We start from the raw sequence: 21,544 nt of genomic DNA on the forward strand, positions 1-21,544 counted from the left end.
CTGCTGTGCACAAGTGCACAAACCCCCGCCCCCGCCGTCAATTCAGCTGACTTTGGACGGTCCTCCAATGGTTTCCTGGCTCTCGGAGTTCCCGTCGTGGCTCAGCAGGTCTCGCCCCTGACGTGTATCCCTGAGGCAGCGGGTTCCATCCCTGGCCTCATTCCCAGGGGAAAGGATCCGGCGTGGCCGTGAGCTGTGGTGTGGGTCCCAGACACGGCTTGGATCCCCTGTTGCTCTGGCTGTGCTGGAGGCCGGCAGCTCTGGCCCCGATCCACCCCCTAGCCTGGGAACCTCCATATGCCATGGGGGAAGCCCTCAAAAGACAGAAGACAAAGGACAAAAGACACACACACACAAATCACTTCTCTCTTCTCAATGATTGATTGAGAATAATTAGCTTTATTTATTAATTTGTGCTTTTTATTACTTCCCTATCAATAACTACTTCCTTTTTTTATTGTTATTTTGTTTCAAGGTTCTAACAACTCTAGGCTCAAAACACAAAGTGAACTATAGCATGAATGACATGAATCAGAAAGAGAAATTGGACACATCTCCAAAGAGAAATCAGGAGGGGGGAAGGCGAGTCCATGTCAGGAGGGGGAGCAAGGGGATGGGGTTTGGGGGAAGCTGATGGGGAGGGCACTGGCAGGGGCGAAGGGGACCTTGGGGAAGGTGATTTTGGAACTGGGCCGAGGGTTCTTGAAAGAGCCAGGCCAGGACCTGGTACAGGGGGTGCGGGAGCAGTCAGGGCAGGCACTCCCCAAAGGGCTGCTGAATGCTCCTCGGGCCCTTTGTCCCCAGCAGAGGCCGGGGCACCATTGCCATCTAGCACAGGGAAAGGCACATCAGTGTCCGGGAATTCGGCCAGAGCAGCGCCAAGTGCCCCCTGCAGGGCTGGTGAGTGTTCGAGTGGACGGGAGACTTCTGGAGGACTAGCAGGATTCTCATCCTGCTCAGCTAGTGATTCCTCGTGAAAGCCTCGTCCTCCAGGAGGATTCGCCGGATTCTTATCCTGCCCAGCAAGTGAGTCCTCTTGAGAGCCTCGTCCTCCAGGAGGAGCAGCAGGATTTTCAACCTGCACGGCTGCTGAGTCCTGCTGAGAGCCTTCTCCTCCAGGAGGAGGAGCAGAATTTTCATCCTGACCGCCAAGTGAGTCCTCCTGAGAGCCTCGTTCTCCACGAGGAGGAGAAGCATTGTCATCCCGCCCAGCTGGTGAGTCCTCCTGAGAGCCTCGTCCTCCAGGAGGAGGAGCAGGATTAACATCTGGCCCGGCTGGTGAGTCCTCATGAGAGCCTCGTCCTCCAGGAAGAGGAGAAAGATATTCATCCTGCAGGGCCAGTGCGTCTGCATGAGAGCCTCGTGCTCCTTTAGGAGGAGCCAGATATTCAACCTGCCCAGCTGGTGATTCCTGCTGAGAGCCTCGTCCTCCTGTAGGAGGAGCAGGATTTTCATCCTGCCCAGCTGGTGAGTCCTCCTGAGAGTCTGGTCTTCCAGGAGGAGGAGCAGGTTTTTCATCCGGCTCAGCTAGTAAGTCCTCCTGAGAGCCTCGCCCTCCAGGAGGAGGAGCAGGATTTTCATCCTTCCCGGATCGTGAGTCCTCCTGAGAACCTGGTCCTCCTGGAGGAGGAGCAGGTTTTTCATCCGGCTCAGCTAGTAAGTCCTCCTGAGAGCCTCGCCCTCCAGGAGGAGGAGCAGGATTTTCATCCTTCCCGTCCCGTGAGTCCTCCTGAGGGCCTCGTCCTCCAGGAGGAGCACCAGGATTTTCAACCTGCCCGGCTGGGGAGTCCTCCTGAGAGCCTCGTCCTCCTGTAGGAGGAGCAGGATATTCATCCTGCTGGGCTGGTGTGTATGAATGAGAGCATCGTCCTCCTGTTGGAGGAGCCGTGTTTTCATCCTGCCCGGCTGGAGAGTTCTCCTGAGAGCCTCGTCCTCCTGTAGGAGGAGCAGCATGTTCATCCTGCCCGGCTGGTAAGACATCATGAGAGCCTCGTCTTCTTGGAGGAGGAGCAGGATATTCAATCTGCCCCGCTGGGGAGTCTTCATGAGTGCCTCGCCCTCCTGTAGGAGGAGCAAGATGTTCAACCTGCCCGGCTGTAGAGACATCATGAGAGCCTCGTCCTCCAGGAGGAGGAACTAGATTTTCATCCTTCCCGGCTCGTGAGTCCTCCGGAGAGTCTGGTCTTCCAGGAGGAAGAGCAGGATGTTCATCCTGCCTGGCTTCTGAGTCCTCATGAGAGCCTCGTCCTCCAGGAGGTGGAGCAGGATTTAAATCCTGCCTGGCTGGTGAATCCACCTGAGAGCCTTGTCCTCCAGGAGGAGGAGCAGGTTTTTCATCCTGCACGGCTGTTGGCTCGTCATGAGAGCCTCGTAATCCAGGAGGAGGAGCAGGATTTTCATCCTGCCTGGCGGGTGGGTCCACCTGAGATCCTTGTCCTCCAGGAGGAGGAGCAGGATTTTCATTGGGTCCGGCTGGTGAGTCCTCATGAGAGCCTTGTCCTCCTGTAGGAGGAGCAGAATGTTCATCCTGCCCGGCTGGTGAGACATCCTGAGAGCCTCGTCCTCCAGGAGGATTAACCAGATTTTCATCCTTCCCGGCTGAGGAGTCCTTCTGAGAGCCTTGGCCTCCAGGAGGAGGAGCAGGATTTTCATTCTGCCTGGCTGGTGAGTCCACCTGAGAGCCTTGTCCTCCAGGAGGAGGAGAAGCATTTTCCTCCCGGCCAGCTAGTGAGTCCTCCTGAGAGCCTGGTCCTCCAGGAGGAGGAGGTTTTTCATCCTTCCAGGCTGGTGAGGCCTCATGAGAGCCTCGTCCTCCAGCAGGAGGAGCAGGATTTTCATCCCTCCCGGCTCGTGAGTCCTCCTGAGAGCCTCGTCCTCCTGTAGGTGGAGCCGGATTTTCATCCTGCCCGAGAGGTGAGACCTCAGGAGGATCTGGTCTTCCTTCAGGAGGAGCAGCAGGTTGATCCTGCCCATGAGTTGAGTCTTCATGGGGGCCTGGTCCTCCTGCAGGAGGCACCTTGGTTCCACCCTGCCCGGGTGGTGACTCCTCAGGAGGAGCTGGGCCTATTGGGAGAGGAGCAGAGGGTTCATCCTCCCCGGGAGGTGAGTCCCCATGTGGACAGGAGTGTCCCTCTGAAGGAGCTACATTTCCTCCCTGCCCAGGTGCTGAGTCCTCCTGTGGTCTTGGACCTCCTCTGGGGGCTGTTCCAGGGTCTTTCCGCTCGGCTGGCGTCTTGGCCTCGGATTCCAGGTCTCCTGCTGGAGGTGTGAGAGAGGAAGAGCTTTGGTGCCTGCCCGCCTTGCCATGTGCTCTTCCAAGGAGAGCAGTCTTCCCAGAGCCTTCCCGACAGGTCCCAGCCAGCACCTGCTGGCTGTGCTCTCCTGCAGGCGGGGCGTGTGCCTTCGTCTTGGCTCCTGGCCCAACACCATCCTCTGGGGACTCCCCCCTGTGCGGCCCACACCTCAGCTCCCCCCACGTGCCCAGAGCCCCGGCCCCCTCTTCTCACCTTCAGGCTGGGCCTCAGGGGGTGCCAGGCCTTCCAGGGTTGTCAGGCTCATGTGGACGGTGTCTTCATGGCCACAGCTGGCGCTCCTGTGCTCCCCACCAGCCCGGCAGAGGACCCCGGGGAGCAGTCTGTGTGGAGGTTCCTCGGGTGGCCTTCTGCCTTCCTCACCCTGTTCCTGGCGGGTCTCAGGTGGGGGACTCTGGATTGACAGAGAGCATCATAGGGCCGGGTCCAGAGGCGTCAGAGCCCTGTGGGGCTGTGAGCTTCTCGCTGCTTCTTCTGCCCCCTTGACCTTCTGCTCCCAGATCAGGGGAGGCCTTGCCTGCTCAAACACCACACCCCTGCCACTCACCAGTGGCTCCCCCCTGACCCGGGAGGAACGAGAGCCCCCTGGAGGGCTGGGGGTACTGCTTGCACACAGGGCTCGGCCCTGACTCCACACCTACCCCCCTCAGCCCCCTGCTTCTCCCCAGCCAGCTGGGTCCCAGGGTGTGCACAGGCCCTGCCCAGCAGGCCTCCAAGCCCGTGTCAGCCGGCTCTTGCTTGAGGCGGGCCCACCCCTCACCACCCGCCTCTGCACAAAGTCATCCAGGGAGGGGGCTTGGGGCTCCCGTGTGGGCTCCGAGAGGTCCCTGCCCTTGGCTGGAGCTCCCTCTCCCGGTGGTACCTCTGGGTCCCTGCGGGCAACGGCCCATAGGCGTCCGCCTCGCGTTCTCATCCAGGTTCTGCAGGCTTGGCAGAGGCCATCTCTGCCGTGACGACGCCTGCGGCCTCGGCCTCGGCCTCGGCCTCGGGAGAGCGGGATGCAGCAGAGCCAGTCCATCCCTCCTCCGTCCTCTCCTGGACTGGACCAGTAGGTGCCCGGCTCCCCAGGTTCCAAGTTCCGTTGGCCTCTGTCGCCAGGGAAGTGAGGTCACATCCTGGGGTCCCCCCAACGGGCCTTCCTCCTTCCCCATGCCTCCCCCAGGGTCCCTCTGGGCTGCTCCAGCTCCCCTCCCCCACCAACCCCATGGTCTCGTGCTGTGAACATCGGTCTTGGGCATTTGACAGGGATGGCGGTGACTCTGCGGATTGCCTTGGGGAGCATGGTCCTTGGGATGCTATAGGCTCTTGCAATCCAAGAGCAAGGTGTGTCTTGCCATCGGTTTGTGTCCTCTTGGATTGCTTGCATCAGCCTCTTGGGGGGTTCCCAGGACGGGTCTTGCGTCTCTCTAGGGAGGTCTCTTCCTCAGTCGTCTATTCTTTGGGAGGTGACGGCAAATGGGATTGTTTTCCCGATGACTCTCTCGGAGCTCTCGTTCCCAGGGTATAGAAAGGCAGTTGATTTCTGTGCCTTCATGGTGCCTCCTGCGACTTGGCCCCATTCACTGAGGCGCTTTCACCGTTTTCTGGGAGCGTCTTGAGGGGTCTGCGGGGATAGGATCATGTCGTGTGCAGATAGGGATCCCTTGACTTCTTCCTTTCCCATGAGGATTCCTTTTGTGTCTTGTGCTTCTCTGAGGGCCCTGGCTAGCTAGGACTTCCAAAACTATGTCGACTAGGAATAGGACCTCTAGCACAGGACTCTGCACATGCCGAGGGGGAAGCCCTGAAAAGACAAACAACACCAGACACACGCACACACCCAAAGTTGCCTTGTTCTCCATGACGGATTTCCTAAGCATTAGCTCTCTTTAATTCTGTTTGCATTTGAAAGCCATCGGAGCTGCAGCTGCTGTCCTCCCCGGCTCCACCACCGCCATAGCAATGCAGGATCCGAGCCTCCTCTGCGACCTACACCACAGCTCAAGGCTATGCCGGATCCTTCACCCACGGAGTGAGGCCAGCCATCACACCTGTGTCCTCATGGCTACTAGGCAGGGTCCTTACCACTGAGCCCCAACGGGCACCCCTCATAGCAATGAACTTCCCACCTCGACATATGCACATATTCTCCTTCCTAATAGGAAGAGCTTCTTTCCAAAAACATTGGCTGGAATTCCCCCTGGGGCTCAGTTGGGTCATGATCCAGTCGTGTCTGTGGAGGCACCCATTGGATCTCCATCCCTGTGCAGTGGGGACAGGATCTGGCATTTCAGCAATGGTGGTGTAGGTCACAGGTTCAGCTCAGATTCCATCCCTGGCCGGGCACTTCCATATGACACAGATGCAGCTGAGAACTCTCTCTCTCTCTCCCTCTCTCTATCTCTCTCTCTCTCTCTCTCTGTCTCACTGTCTCTCTCTCTCTCTCTCTCTCTATATATATATATATATACACACGTATGTATGAATGTACACACACACACACACATATATACATATATCCGTGTACATACATATATATACATATATGTATGTATGTACATGTATGATACTTTAAATATAGACTGGTGTCATGCCCCAGTTGGTGGGGCAGAATCAAATGGGACTAGGATGCGTGAGGATGGACGCTTGAGCCCTGGCCTCACTTCAGTGGGGGCAGGGTTTGGGCATTGCCGTGAGCTGTGGTGTCGGTCAAAGTCGTGCCTCAGATCCCACATGTCTGGGGCTGGGGCTGTGGTTCTGGCTGTGGCTGTGGCTCTGGCTCTGGCTGTGGCTCTGGCTGGCAGCTGTAGCTCCAATTCCACCCCTTCCTGGGAACTTCCACATGCGGTGGGTGTGGACCCTCCAGTGCAAAAAACAAACAAACAAACAAACAAACAAAAAAAACCTCACCCAAACTCAGGAGATTATAGAAAAACTATTGGCCATGAGGAAGACTTGGAAAACTCGGGCGGCTCAGTTCTCGACTGAGGTTTTGGCTTAGGACAGACCTCCACTCCAAACTCCCAGGGCCTTCCACCATGTAGGACCTCCCACCTGGGCTGCCCCGGCACGGACACTCCCCACTGCGCAGTGAACAGACACGCTCGTGGGCCCCCATGGGCGCCCAGCAGCCTGAGGGCTCCGTGGACACCAGGGGCAGGCCTCGACGGGCCTCCCTCACCCTGCAAGGGGGAAAAGCCTGCCAAAGCTTTGGCGACCATTCCTTTAATCCTGGGCCGAGGGTGAAGGTCCCGACTCTCTCGGCTGCCCCTGAGAAGCAACTGTCTGTCCTGCGAAGGGCCCAGGTGGGACGGGACGTCCTGGGAGTCTGGCTTCGTCTGCCTCCGCTCGTTGCTCGCAGCTTCAAGCTGCCGGGGACGTCGCTCTAGTCCGCAAAGTTCTCATTACCAAAAGGGACCCAAACAGCCTGTGCTATTGGCCTCACTGGTTTGTGGAGGGGATCAAACGATGCTGTGGGTGTCATAGGACTCCGACCAAGTCATCATCCACTGGGAGTTGCCGTCGTGGCTCAGTGGTAACAACCCCGACTGGGATCCAAGAGGATGCAGCTTCGCTCCGTGGTTCAGGATCCGGCCCTGCCGTGAGCTGTGGTGTAGGTCGCAGACGTGGCTCAGGTCCCCTGTTGCAGTGGCTGTGGTGGAGCCGGGCAGCTCTGGCTCTGATGAACCCCCTGGCCTGGCCACATCCACCTGCTCAGGGTTCCGCCCTCAAAAGACAAAAGACACACCAAAACATCGTTTCTTTCTGCTCAATGATTGAATTCCTTGTGATTTACTTGATTTATTGTGGCTTATTTTTCTTTCCTAACAAGAACTTCTTTATTGTTTGATTTTTACTTTCAAGGGTCAGCTTGTAGGCTTCAAACGTAAAGTCAAGTATACTACAAGCGAGACCGCAAAGGTCTCCTTCTGCGCTTCCAGGCCTGCCGGCCCCCTCGCCACCCGCCTCAGCATGCCTCTTCCAGGGCTGCTCCCCCCGGGCGGCCCTGCCACGTTGCCCCTGTCCCCTCGTCCTCCATGGGAGCCTGGCTCCTGCGGGATCTCGTCGAGCCCTTCTCCATGCCTTCGTTGCCCCTGCCTGACCCTCCACACTCGGCTCAGCACCCGCTCGTCCGCTGGGGGCCTTGCCTGGCTGTTTGGCCTCCTCCCGGAGCCGTGAGTGTCACAGGCCCGGAAGGATCCAACCTGTCAGCCGTGGGTGAGCTGGACTGCCAAGGGGGAGCCCTGGGTCCTGGCTGGAGGACAGAGGTTGCATCAGGGTCCGGAAAGCCTCGCTGTCCCTCAGCCGTGCCACCACCCCACAACCCCTGCCGGGGAGGAGGCACACAGGACCTCCTAGAGTGGCCCCGCTTTCGGGCCCAGGGTTTGGGGAGGCAGAGATCTGGGCCATCTCTCTCCCTCCTCCCATTTGGTATTGGCAGTCTCGCTTGCTTGCTTGCTTGCTTTTTTGTTTGGTGTCACTTTCCGTCTTGCTGTCTGTCTCTTTAGGGCCACAGGGCCAGGCACATAGACGTTCCCAGGCTCGGGGGCTAAACAGCACTGGATCGTTTAGCCAGTGAGTGAGGCGGGGATGCAACTTGCATCCTCATGGATACCAGGTGGGTTGATTTCTGCTGAGCCGCCACAGGCACTCCTTAGCTTTGTTCTATTTCTCTCACTGTTTTTTTTTTTCTTTTCTTTTCTACTTTCTTTCATTCTTTCTTTATCTGTTTTGCTTTGGAGGACTGCACCCGGGGCATCGGTGGTTCGCATGCTAGGGGTCGAGACGGAGCTACAGCTCCTGGCCACAGTCCCAGCCACAGCCTCGCAAGATCCAAGCCTCCTCTGCGACCTCCACCCACAGCTCATGGCAACGCCAGATCCTTAACCCACTGAATTAGGGCAGGGATCGAGCCCACAACCTCATGGGTCATAGTGGGATGCGTTTCCACTGCGCCAGGAGGGGAACTCCTGTTTTCACCTTTCAAGTTTGCTATGATATGCTCGAAGCAGATCGGTGCCCACACTTGTATGTGTGTTCGAGTGCACGGATGGCTTGAACTCCTGCTGCCGGTTTGGCTCCCTGGGGAGGTGGTTGAAGCAACCTCTCCTCCTGTCTGCATGAGGGCAGGTACAAGACGGCTGCAGAAGAAACAGGTTGAGAGAGCAAGCCCCTCCGCCCCAGCACAACGAGATGGGAGCTGGATGGGGCCCCTCAACCCGAGGAATGAGCCCGTTTGCTTTGGTGGGCATGTTTAAACCATGGCAACCTTGTCATTCCTCAGCTCTGGGAATCAGCATGATCTGGATACTGTGCAACCACATCCAAGAATGAATGCGACCCTGCGCTTGGTGAAAGGGCAGCTGCTGTGCACAAGTGCACAAACCCTCGCCCCCGCCGTCAATTCAGCTGACTTTGAACGGTCCTCCAATGGTTTCCTGGTTCTCGGAGTTCCCGTCGTGGCTCAGCAGGTCTCGCCCCTGACGTGTATCCCTGAGGCAGCGGGTTCAATCCCTGGCCTCATTCCCAGGGGAAAGGATCCGGCGTGGCCGTGATCTGTGGTGTGGGTCCCAGACGCGGCTTGGATCCCCTGTTGCTCTGGCTGTGCTGGAGGCCGGCAGCTCTGGCCCCGATCCACCCCCTAGCCTGGGAACCTCTATATGCCATGGGGGAAGCCCTCAAAAGACAGACGACAAAGGACAAAAGACACACACACACAAATCACTTCTCTCTTCTCAATGATTGATTGAGAATAAATAGCGTTATTTATTAATTTGGGCTTTTTATTACTTCCCTATCAATAACTACTTCCTTTTTTTATTGTTATTTTGTTTCAAGGTTCTAACAACTCTAGGCTCAAAACACAAAGTGAACTATAGCATAAATGACATGAATCAAAAAGAGAAATTGGACACATCTCCAAAGAGAAATCAGGAGAGGGGAAGGAGAGTCCATGTCAGGGGGAGGAGCAAGGGGATGGGGTTTGGGGGAAGCTGATGGGGAGGGCACTGGCAGGGGCAGAGGGGACCTTGGGGAAGGTGGTTTTGGAACTGGGCCGAGGGTTCTTGAAAGAGCCAGGCCAGGACCTGGTACAGGGGGTGCGGGAGCAGTCAGGGCAGGCACTCCCCAAAGGGCTGCTGAATGCTCCTCAGGCCCTTTGTCCCCAGCAGAGGCCGGGGCTACGTTGCCATCTAGCACAGGGAAAGGCACATCAGTGTCCAGGAAATCGGCCAGAGCAGCGCCAAGTGCGCCCTGCAGGGCTGGTGAGTGTTCGAGTGGACGGGAGACTTCTGGAGGACTAGCAGGATTCTCATCCTGCCCAGCTAGTGAGTCCTCGGGAGAGACTCGTCCTCCAGCAGGATTAGCCGGATATTCATCCTGCCCAGCAAGTGAGTCCTCTTGAGAGCCTCGTCCTCCTGGAGGAGGAGCAGGATTTTCAAGGTGCCCAGCAAGTGAGTCCTCATGAGAGCCTCGTCCTCCAGGAGGATTAGCCGGATTTTCAACCTGCCCGCCACGTGAGTCCTCCTGAGAGCCTGGTCCTCCAGGAGGAGGAGCAGCATTTTCATTCTGCCCAGCTGGTGATACCTCCAGAGAGCATCGTCCTCCAGGAGGATTTTCCAGATTTTCATCCTTCCCAGCTGATAAGTCCTTCTGAGGGCCTTGGCCTCCAGGAGGAGGAGCAGGATTTTCATTCTGCCTGGCTGGTGAGTCCACCTGAGAGCCTTGTCCTCCAGGAGGAGGAGAAGCATTTTCCTCCCGGCCAGCTAGTGAGTCCTCATGAGAGCCTGGTCCTCCAGGAGGAGGAGGTTTTTCATCCTTCCAGGCTGCTGAGTCCTCCTGAGAGCCTCGTCCAACCGCAGGAGCAGCAGGATTTTCCTCCTGCTGGGCTGGTGTGTCTGCATGAGAGATTCGTCCTCCTGTTGGAGGAGCCGGATATGCATCCTGCCTGGCTGGAGAGTTCTCCCGAGAGCATCGTCCTTCTGTAGGAGGAGCAGGATGTTCATTCTGCCCGGCTGGCGAGACATCATGAGAACCTCGTCCTCCAGGAGGAGGAACAGGATTTTCATCTTTCCCGGCTCGTGAGTCCTCCTGAGAACCTGGTCCTCCTGGAGGAGGAGCAGGTTGTTCATCCGGCTCAGCTAGTAAGTCCTCCTGAGCGCCTCGCCCTCCAGGAGGAGGAGCAGGATTTTCATCCTTCCCGTCCCGTGAGTCCTCCTGAGGGCCTCGTCCTCCAGGAGGAGCACCAGGATTTTCAACCTGCCCGGCTGGGGAGTCCTCCTGAGAGCCTCGTCCTCCTGTAGGAGGAGCAGCATGTTCATCCTGCCCGGCTGGTAAGACATCATGAGCGCCTCGTCTTCTTGGAGGTGGAGCAGGATATTCAATCTGCCCCGCTGGGGAGTCTTCATGAGTGCCTCGCCCTCCTGTAGGAGGAGCAAGATGTTCAACCTGCCCGGCTGTAGAGACATCATGAGAGCCTCGTCCTCCAGGAGGAGGAACTAGATTTTCATCCTTCCCGGCTCGTGAGTCCTCCGGAGAGTCTGGTCTTCCAGGAGGAAGAGCAGGATGTTCATCCTGCCTGGCTTCTGAGTCCTCATGAGAGCCTCGTCCTCCAGGAGGTGGAGCAGGATTAACATCCTGCCTGGCTGGTGAATCCACCTGAGAGCCTTGTCCTCCAGGAGGAGGAGCAGGTTTTTCATCCTGCACGGCTGTTGGCTCGTCATGAGAGCCTCGTAATCCAGGAGGAGGAGCAGGATTTTCATCCTGCCTGGCGGGTGGGTCCACCTGAGAGCCTTGTCCTCCAGGAGGAGGAGCAGGATTTTCATTGGGTCCGGCTGGTGAGTCCTCATGAGAGCCTTGTCCTCCTGTAGGAGGAGCAGAATGTTCATCCTGCCCGGCTGGTGAGACATCCTGAGAGCCTCGTCCTCCAGGAGGATTAACCAGATTTTCATCCTTCCCGGCTGAGGAGTCCTTCTGAGAGCCTTGGCCTCCAGGAGGAGGAGCAGGATTTTCATCCTGCAAGGCTGCTGAGTCCACCTGAGAGCCTTGTCCTCCAGGAGGAGGAGAAGCATTTTCCTCCCTGCCAGCTAGTGAGTCCTCATGAGAGCCTGGTCCTCCAGCAGGAGGTGCAGGATTTTCATCCTTCCAGGCTGATGAGGCCTCATGAGAGCCTCGTCCTCCAGGAGGAAGAGCAGGATTTTCATCCTGCCCGAGAGGTGAGACCTCAGGAGGCTCTTGTCTTCCTTCAGGAGGAGCAGCAGGTTGATCCTGCCCATGAGTTGAGTCTTCATGGGGGCCTGGTCCTCCTGCAGGAGGCACCTTGTTTCCACCCTGCCCGGGTGGTGACTCCTCAAGAGGAGCTTGGCCTATTGGGAGAGGAGCAGAGTGTTCATTCTCCCCGGGAGGTGAGTCCCCATGTGGACAGGAGTGTCCCTCTGAAGGAGCTACATTTCCTCCCTGCCCAGGTGCTGAGTCCTCCTGTGGTCTTGGACCTCCTCTGGGGGCTGTTCCAGGGTCTTTCCGCTCGGCTGGCGTCTTGGCCTCGGATTCCAGGTCTCCTGCTGGAGGTGTGAGAGAGGAAGAGCTTTGGTGCCTGCCCGCCTTGCCATGTGCTCTTCCAAGGAGAGCAGTCTTCCCAGAGCCTTCCCGACAGGTCCCAGCCAGCACCTGCTGGCTGTGCTCTCCTGCAGGCGGGGCGTGTGCCTTCGTCTTGGCTCCTGGCCCAACACCATCATCTGGGGACTCCCCGCTGTGCGGCCCACACCTCAGCTCCCCCCACGTGCCCAGAGCCCCGGCCCCCTCTTCTCACCTTCAGGCTGGGCCTCAGGAGGGGCCAGGCCTTCCAGGGTTGTCAGGCTCATGTGGACGGTGTCTTCATGGCCACAGCTGGCGCTCCTGTGCTCCCCACCAGCCCGGCAGAGGACCCCGGGGAGCAGTCTGTGTGGAGGTTCCTCGGGTGGCCTTCTGCCTTCCTCACCCTGTTCCTGGCGGGTCTCGGGTGGGGGACTCTGCAATGACAGTGAGCGTCAGAGGGCCCGGCCCCGAGGCGTCAGAGCCCTGTGGGGCTGTGAGCTTCTCGCTGCTTCTTCTGCCCCCTTGACCTTCTGCTCCCAGATCAGGGGAGGCCTTGCCTGCTCAAACACCAAACCCCTGCCACTCACCAGTGGCTCCCCCCTGACCCGGGAGGAACGAGAGCCCCCTGGAGGGCTGGGGGTACCGCTTGCACGCAGGGCTCGGCCCTGACTCCACACCTACCCCCCTCAGACCCCTGCTTCTCCCCAGCCAGCTGGGTCCCGGGGTGTGGACAGGCCCAGCCCAGCAGACCTCCAAGCCCGCGTCAGCCGGCTCTTGCTTGAGGCGGGCCCACCCCTCACCACCCGCCTCTGCACAAAGTCATCCAGGGAGGGGGCTTGGGGCTCCCCTGTGGGCTCCGAGAGGGCCCTGCCCTTGGCTGGAGCTCCCTCTCCCGGTGGTACCTCTGGGTCCCTGCGGGCAACGGCCCATAGGCGTCCGCCTCGCGTTCTCATCCAGGTTCTGCAGGCTTGGCAGAGGCCATCTCTGCCGTGACGACGCCTGCGGCCTCGGCCTCGGGAGAGCGGGATGCAGCAGAGCCAGTCCATCCCTCCTCCGTCCTCTCCTGGACTGGACCAGTAGGTGCCCGGCTCCCCAGCTTCCAAGTTCCGTTGGCCTCTGTCGCCAGGGAAGTGAGGTCACTTCCTGGGGTCCCCCCAACTGGCCTTCCTACTTCCCCATGTCTCCCCCAGGGTCCCTCTGGGCTGCTCCAGCTCCCCTCCCCCACCAACCCCATGGTCTCGTGCTGTGAACAGAGGTCTTGGGCATTTGACAGGGATGGCGGTGACTCTGCGGATTGCCTTGGGGAGCATGGTCCTTGGGATGCTATAGGCTCTTGCAATCCAAGAGCAAGGTGTGTCTTGCCATCGGTTTGTGTCCTCTTGGATTGCTTGCATCAGCCTCTTGGGGGGTTCCCAGGACGGGTCTTGCGTCTCTCTAGGGAGGTCTCTTCCTCAGTCATCTATTCTTTGGGAGGTGACGGCAAATGGGATCGTTTTCCCGATGTCTCTCTGGGAACTCTCGTTCCCAGGGTATAGAAAGGGAGTTGATTTCTGTGCCTTCATGGTGCCTTCTGCGACTTGGCCCCATTCACTGAGGCGCTTTCACCGTTTTCTGGGAGTGTCTTGAGGGGTCTGCGGGGATAGGATCATGTCATGTGCGGATAGGGATCCCTTGACTTCTTCCTTTCCCATGTGGATTCCTTTTGTGTCTTGTGCTTCTCTGAGGGCCCTGGCTAGCTAGGACTTCCAAAACTATGTCGACTAGGAATAGGACCTCTAGCACAGGACTCTGCACATGCCGAGGGGGAAGCCCTGAAAAGACAAACAACACCAGACACACGCACACACCCAAAGTTGCCTTGTTCTCCATGACGGATTTCCTAAGCATTAGCTCTCTTTAATTCTTTTTTTTTTTTTTTTTATTTTCCCACTGTACAGCAAGGGGGTCAGGTCATTCTTAGATGTATACATTGCAGTTACAGTTTTTCCCCCCACCCTTTCTTCTGTTGCGACATGAGTATCTAGACATAGTTCTCAATGCTATTCAGCAGGATCTCCTTATAAATCTATTCTAGGTTGTGTCTGATAAGCCCAAGCTCCCGATCCCTCCCACTCCCTCCCCCTACCATCAGGCAACCACCAGTCTCTTCTCCAAGTCCATGATTTTCTTTTCTGAGGAGATGTTCATTTGTCCTGGATATTAGATTCCAGTTATAAGTGCTATCATATTGTATTTGTCTTTGTCTTTCTGGCTCATTTCACTCAGTATGAGATTCTCTAGTTCCATCCATGTTGCTGCAAATGGCATGATGTCATCCTTTTTTATGGCTGAGTAGTATTCCATTGTGTATATAGACCACATCTTCCGAATCCAATCATCTGTCGATGGACATTTGGATTGTTTCCATGTCCTGGCTATTGTGAATAGGGCTGCAATGAACATGCGGGTGCATGTGTCTCTTTTAAGTAGAGCTTTGTCCGGATAGATGCCCAAGAGTGGGATTGCAGGGTCATATGGAAGTTCTATGTATAGATTTCTAAGGTATCTCCAAACTGTTCTCCATAGTGGCTGTACCAGTTTACATTCCCACCAACAGTGCAGGAGGGTTCCCTTTTCTCCACAGCCCCTCCAGCACTTGTTATTTGTGGATTTCTTAATGAGGGCCATTCTGACTGGTGTGAGGTGGTATCTCATGGTAGTTTTGATTTGCATTTCTCTTATAATCAGCGATGTTGAGCATTTTTTCATGTGTTTGTTGGCCATCTGTATATCTTCCTTGGAGAAATGTCTATTCAGGTCTTTTGCCCATTTTTCCATTGATTGATTGGCTTTTTTGCTGTTGTGTTGTATAAGTTGCTTGTATATTCTAGAGATTAAGCCCTTGTCAGTTGCATCATTTGAAACTATTTTCTCCCATTCTGTAAGTTGTCTTTTTGTTTTCTTTTGGGTTTCCTTTGCTGTGCAAAAGCTTTTCAGTTTGATGAGGTCCCATGGGTTTATTTTTGCTCTAATTTCTATTGCTTTGGGAGACTGACCTGAGAAAATATTCATGATGTTGATGTCAGAGAGTGTTTTGCCTATGTTTTCTTCTAGGAGTTTGATGGTGTCCTGTCGTATATTTAAGTCTTTCAGCCATTTGGAATTTATTTTGGTGCATGGTGTGAGGGTGTGTTCTAGTTTCATTGCTTTGCATGCAGCTGTCCAGGTTTCCCAGCAATGCTTGCTGAATAGACTTTCCTTTTCCCATTTGATTTTCCTGCCTCCCTTGTCAAAGATTAATTGACCGTAGGTGTCAGGGTTTATTTCCGGATTCTCTATTCTGTTCCATTGGTCTGTCTGTCTGTTTTGATACCAGTACAACACTGTTTTGATGACTGTGGCTTTGTAGTATTTCTTGAAGTCTGGGAGAGTTATGCCTACTGCTTGGTTTTTGTTTCTCAGGATTGCTTTGGCGATTCTGGGTCTTTTGTGGTTCCATATAAATGTTTGGATTGTTTGTTCTAGTTCTGTGAAAAATGTCCTGGGTCATTTGATAGGGATTGCATTGAATCTGTAGATTGCTTTGGGTAGTATGGCCATTTTTACAATATTGATTTTCCCAATCCAGGAACATGGAATATCTTTCCATTTCTTTACATCTTCTTTGATTTCTTTGATTAAAGTTTTATAGTTCTCGGCATATAGGGCCTTTACATCTTTGGTCACGTGTATTCCGAGGTATTTGATTTTGTGAGCTCTCTTTAATTCTGTTTGCATTTGAAGGCCACCCCTGTGGCATAGGGGAAGTACCCGGGCCTAGATGGCATCGGAGGTGCAGCTGCTGGCCTCCCCTGCTCCACCCCTGCCATAGCAATGCAGGATCCGAGCCTCCTCTGCGACCTACACCACAGCTCAAGGCTATGCCGGATCCTTCATCCACGGAGTGAGGCCAGCCATCACACCTGTGTCCTCATGGCTAATAGGCAGGGTCCTTCCCACTGAGCCCCAACGGGCACCCCTCATAGCAATGAACTTTCCACCTCGACATATGCACATATTCTCCTTCCTAATAGGAAGAGCTTCTTTCCAAAAACATTGGCTGGAATTCCCCCTGGGGCTCAGTGGGTTCATGATCCAGTCGTGTCTGTGGAGGCACCCGTTGGATCTCCATCCCTGTGCAGTGGGGACAGGATCTGGCATTTCAGCAATGGTGGTGTAGGTCACAGGTTCAGCTCAGATTCCATCCCTGGCCAGGAACTTCCATGTGCGCCAGATGCAGCTGAGAACTCTCTCTCTCTCTCCCTATATATATATACATATATGTACCCCCCCACACACATATATATACATATATCCGTGTACACACATATGTACATATATGATACTTTAAATGTAGACTGGTGTCATGCTCCCGTTGGTGGGGCAGAATCAAATGGGACTAGGATGCGTGAGGATGCACGCTTGAGCCCTGGCCTCACTTCAGTGGGGTTCGGGATTTGGGCATTGCCGTGAGCTGTGGTGTCAGTCACAGTCATGCCTCGAATCCCACATGTCTGGGGCTGTGGCTGTGGCTGTGGCTGTGGCTGTGGCTTTCAGCTGTAGCTCCAATTCCACCCCTTCCTGGGAACTTCCACATGCGGTGGGTGTGGACCCTCCAGTGCAAAAAACAAACAAACAAACAAACAAACAAAAAAAACCTCACCCAAACTCAGGAGAGTATAGAAAAATTATTGGCCATGAGGAAGACTTGGAAAACTCGGGCGGCTCAGTTCTCGACCCAGGATTTGGCTTAGGACAGACCTCCAGTACAAACTCCCAGGACCTTCCATCGTGTAGGACCTCCCACCTGGGCTGCCCCGGCACGGACACTCCCCAGTGCGCAGTGAGCAGACCTGCACCTGGGCCCCCATGGGCGCCCAGCACCCTGAGGGCTCCGTGGACACCAGGGGCTGGCCTCGACCGGCCTCCCTCACCCTGCAAGGGGGAAAAGCCTGCCAAAGCTTTGGCGACCATTCCTTTAATCCCGGGCCGAGGGTGAAGGTCCCGACTCTCTCGGCTGCCCCTGAGAAGCAACTGTCTGTCCTGCGAAGGGCCCAGGTGGGACGGGACGTCCTGGGAGTCTGGCTTCGTCTGCCTCCGCTCGTTGCTCGCAGCTTCAAGCTGCCGGGGACGTCGCTCTAGTCCGCAAACTTCTCATTACCAAAAGGGGCCCAAACAGCCTGTGCTATTGGCCTCACTGGTTTGTGGAGGGGATCAAACGATGCTGTGGGTGTCATAGGACTCCGACCAAGTCATCATCCACTGGGAGTTGCCGTCGTGGCTCAGTGGTAACAACCCCGACTGGGATCCAAGAGGATGCAGCTTCGCTCCATGGTTCAGGATCCGGCCCTGCTGTGACCTGTGGTGTAGGTCGCAGACGTGGCTCAGGTCCCCTGTTGCAGTGGCTGTGGTGGAGCCCGGCAGCTCTGGCTCTGATGGACCCCCTGGCCTGGCCACATCCACGTGCTCAGGGTTCGGCCCTCAAAAGACAAAGGACACACCAAAACATCATTTCTTTCTGCTCAAAGAATGAATTCCTTGTGATTCACTTTATTTATTGTGGCTGTATTTTTCCTTTCCTAATAATAACTACTTTATTGTTTGATTTTTTCGTCAATGGTCAATTTGTAGGCTTCAAACGTAAAGGCAAATATACTATAAACGATATGGAAGAGGAACAGAAATTGAGCAGACATCCAAAGACAAATGAGGAGAGGGGAAGGAGAGAACATTTCGGGAGGGGTAGCAGGGGGATGGGGTTTTGGGGGAGCTGATGGGGAGGGCCCTTCGAGCGCCTGAGGGGACCTTGGGGAAGGTGCTTTTCTAAAGTGGCCTGGGGTTCCTGCCACAGCCAGGCCAGGACCCAGTATGGGGGTGCTGGGACTGTCAGGGCAGGCTCTGCCTGCTGGGCTGCTGCATTCTCCTCGGGCCCTTGTTCTCCTGCAGAGGCCTGGGAAAGGTTTCCAACCAGCAGAGGGAACCTCTCCTCAGGGTCTGGGGAAGCTGCCAGAGCGGTGGCAGATTCTCCTTGCAGGGCTCGTGAGTCCTCATGAGGCCCTGGGCCTCCTGCAGCAGGAGCACCAAGTTCACCCTGCCCGGGGGGTGACTCCTCATGAGGGTCTGAGCCTCCTGCGAGAGGAGCAATGTGTTCATCCTGCCCGGGAGGGTGAGTCCTCAAGAGGGCCTGGGCCTCCAGGAGGAGGAGCAGCAATTTCATCCTGCCCGGGGGGTGACTCCTCATGAGGGTCTGAGCCTCCTGGGAGGGGAGCAGTGTGTTCGTCCTGCCCGGGGGGTGAGTCCTCATGAGGGCCTCGGCCTCCTGCAGGGGCAGCTGCAGGGTTATCCTGCCCAGGGGGTGACATCTGAGCCCCGCGTGGGCCGTACACCACAGTTCATGGCAACACCGGATCCTTAACCCACGGAGGGAAGCCAGGGATGAAACCCACCTCCTTCTGGATACCAGTCAGCTTCGTTAACCGATGAGCTATGGCAGGAACTCCAAAAGTGTCCCAGTTCCAGTGAAAAGAAAAGTGAAAAGGATGAATGGACAATTCCAAGAACTGAAATGGAAACTGCTATTACAAAGCGCCCAACAAACAAAAGTCCAGGACCAGATGGCTTCACAGCCAAATGCTATCAAACATGTAGAGAGGAGCTAACACCTATCCTTCTGAAACCATTTCCAAAAATTGCAGAGGAAGGGACACTCTCAAACTCCTTCTATAAGCCCACCATCACTCTGATACCAAAACCCGACAGAGACACCACAAAATAGAAAACTACAGGCCAATTTCACTGAGGAACATCGATGCAAAACTCCTCAACAAAATACTAGCAAACCGCATCCATCAATACGTTCCAAGGATTGTACATCACGATCAAGTGGGATTCAGCCCCAGGACGCACGTGTTCTTCAATATCTGCAAATCCATCGGTGTGATACACCACATTAACAAACCGAAGAAGACAAACCACATGATCCTCTCAAGAGATGCGGGAAAAGCCTTTGACAAGATCCAACACCCAAGTTTCTGATAACAACCCTTCAGAAAGTGGGCATAGCAGGAACCTACCTCAACATCATAAAGGCCGTAGATGACAAACCCACAGCAAACATGATGCTCAATGGCGAAAAGCTGAAAGAATACCCCCTGAGATCAGGAATAAGACAAGGATGTCCGCACTCACCACTACTCCTCAACATAGTTTGGGAAGTCCTAGCCATGGCAATCAGAGAAGGAAAAGAAATACGAGGAATCCAAATTGGAAAGGAAGAAGTAAAACCATCCCTGTTTGCAGACGACATGATACCATACCTAGAGACTCCTAAAGACTCTCCCAGAACACTGTGAGAGCTCATCTGTGAATTTGGCAAAGTCACAGGATACAAAATTAATGCACAGAAATCGATGCCATTTCTATACACGAACAAGGAAAGAGCAGAAAGAGAAATCAGGGGAGCATTCACGTTTACCATTGCATCCCAAAGGATAGAATACCTAGGAGGAACCTTACCTCAAGAGACAAAAGACCTGTACTCTGAAAACTTTAAGACACTGATGAAAGAAATCAAAGATGATACAAATAGATGGAAAGCTATACCATGCTCGTGGATTGGAAGACTTCATATTATCAACCAGATTATACTTCCTAAGGCAAGCTACAGAGTCAATGCAATCCCCATCCAATTACCAAGGACATTTTTCCCAGAACCGGAACAAAGCATTTTGAAGTTAGATTGGAAGCACAAAAGCCCCAGAAGAGCCAAAGACATCCTGAAAAAGAGAAAGGGAGCTGGAGGATTCGGGCTCCTGGACTTCAGACTATACCACAGAGCAACAATCCTCAAAACCGCACGCTACTTGCACAAAGACAGAAATATGCATCAGTGGAACAGGATGGAAAGCCCAGAAGGAAACCCACCCCACACCTACAGCCACCTCATCTATGACAAAGGAGGCCAGACTATGCAACGGACAAAAGACCGCCTGTTCCACAAGGGGTGCCGGGAAGACAGGACAGCCACATGGAAAAGAATGAAATGAGAACACTCCCTAGCACCAGACACAAAAACAAGCTCCCAATGGATTAAAGACCTAGTGAGCCGACCAGATACTCTGCAACGCCTAGAGGAAAACATAGGCCAAACACTCCCCGACATAAACGACAGCAACATCTTCTCAGATGCACCTCTTAGACTAATGACACTAAGAACCAAAACATACCAATGGGACCTAAGCAAACTTAAAAGTTTCTTCAGAGCAAAGGAAACCCTAAACAAAACGAAAGGACTTCCCACAGAATGGGAGAAAACCTTTGCAAGTGAATCAACTGACAAGGGGTTCCTCTCTAACGGTTATAATCACCTTCTGCAGCTCCACACCAAAACAGCAAACAACCCCTTCCAAACAGGGAAAGAAGATCTCAACAGACAGTTCTCAAAGAAGACATACAGATGGCCAGAAAACACATGAAAAGATGTTCAGCATCACTCATCCTTCGAGACATGCACATCAAAACCACCATGAGGTACCACCTTACACCAGCCAGAACGGCCACCATCAAAACGTCTACAAACAGTAAGTGTTGGAGAGGGTGTGGAGAAAAAGGAACCCTAGGACACTGCTGGTGGGATTGTAAATGGGTGCAACCACTGTTGAAAACAGGATGGAGATGCCTCAGAAAACGAAACCTAGAAGTACCATTTGATCCAGCAATCCCACTCCTGGGCCTCTACCCAGAGAAAACCATGACTCGCAGAGACACCCGTACTCCGGTGTTCATCGCAGCACTCTTTGCAATAGCCAAGACATGGAGACAACCTAAGTGTCCATCGACAGAGGAGTGGATCAAGGAGATGTGGTCCATACACACAACAGAATGTGACTCGGCCACTAAAATGAATGACATACCAGCCATTTTAGCAACATGGATGGACCCAGAAATTAGCATGCTAAGGGAGGTCAGCCATCCAATGAGACCCCAACATCAAATGCTTTCAGGGACACGTGGAATCTGAACAAAGGGCAGACTGATCTTCTTTGCAGAGCAGATGCTGACTCACAGATACTGAAAACATTACGGTTTCCAGAGGAGAAAGTTTGGGGGGTGGGGGATGTGCTTGGGTTATAAAGGGGACATCCTGTGAAATTGGATTGTTATGATCATTATACAACAACAGGTGTGATTAATTCATCTGAGTAATGAAAAGAAGAACAATAAATTAAAAAAAGACCCGGGCCGAGTGTGGAGGGCACGACTGTCTCGGCTGCCCCTGAGAGGCAACTGTCCGTCCTGCGAAGGGCCCAGGCATGATGTGAAGCGCTGGGTGTCTGCCTCCGGTCGTTGCTCGCAGCTTCAAGCTGCTGGCGACGTCTCTCTGTTCCACAAAGTTCTCATTATCAAAAGGGACCAAAACGACCTGTACTATAGACCTCGCTGGTTGGAGGAGGGGATCAGACGATATTGTGGGTGTAACAGGACTCCAACCACGGAGTCATCCACTGGGAGTTCCTGTGTGGCTCAGCGGTAACAACCCCGACTCAGATCCGAGGGAATGAGGCTTCGCTCCACGGGTAAGGATGCGGCCCTGCCGTGAGCTGTGGTGTAGGTCGCAGAAGCACCTCCGATCTGGTGTGGCTGTGACTGTGGGGCAGGCTAGCAGC

General features: G+C 54.7%; 1 protein-coding gene across 1 annotated transcript; it reads right to left on the reverse strand.

Moving 5' to 3' along the window:
* Positions 1–379: 379 nt before the first annotated feature.
* LOC146396427 (uncharacterized) lies at positions 380–4,385 on the reverse strand. The gene is made up of 3 exons (XM_084994167.1): positions 4,174–4,385; positions 3,507–3,705; positions 380–3,255 (listed from the first exon to the last, which is right to left on the reverse strand). Exons 1-3 carry the CDS (start codon positions 4,327–4,329, stop codon positions 494–496), a joined length of 3,117 nt encoding a protein of 1,038 aa, XP_084850293.1. The 5' UTR covers positions 4,330–4,385; the 3' UTR covers positions 380–493.
* Positions 4,386–21,544: the final 17,159 nt, after the last annotated feature.

Source organism: Sus scrofa, chromosome 14 (genome assembly GCF_054392235.1).
Source record: "Sus scrofa isolate SSC_HxYL_T2T_F1_AM1 chromosome 14, Sscrofa_HxYL_maternal_Yorkshire_Landrace_v2.0, whole genome shotgun sequence".
NCBI classification, from domain to species: Eukaryota; Metazoa; Chordata; class Mammalia; order Artiodactyla; family Suidae; genus Sus; species Sus scrofa.

Bases quoted from the DNA above. Each gene is read 5' to 3' on its own strand.
- LOC146396427 (XM_084994167.1), bottom strand. From the start codon at position 4,329: ATGGACTGGCTCTGCTGCATCCCGCTCTCCCGAGGCCGAGGCCGAGGC. The intron at 3,706-4,173 runs GTACCACCGGGA...CTGTCAATCCAG, and splicing joins TTGCCCGCAGGGACCCAGAG to AGTCCCCCACCTGAGACCCG. The intron at 3,256-3,506 runs GTGAGAAGAGGG...CACCTCCAGCAG, and splicing joins CCCTGAGGCCCAGCCTGAAG to GAGACCTGGAATCCGAGGCC.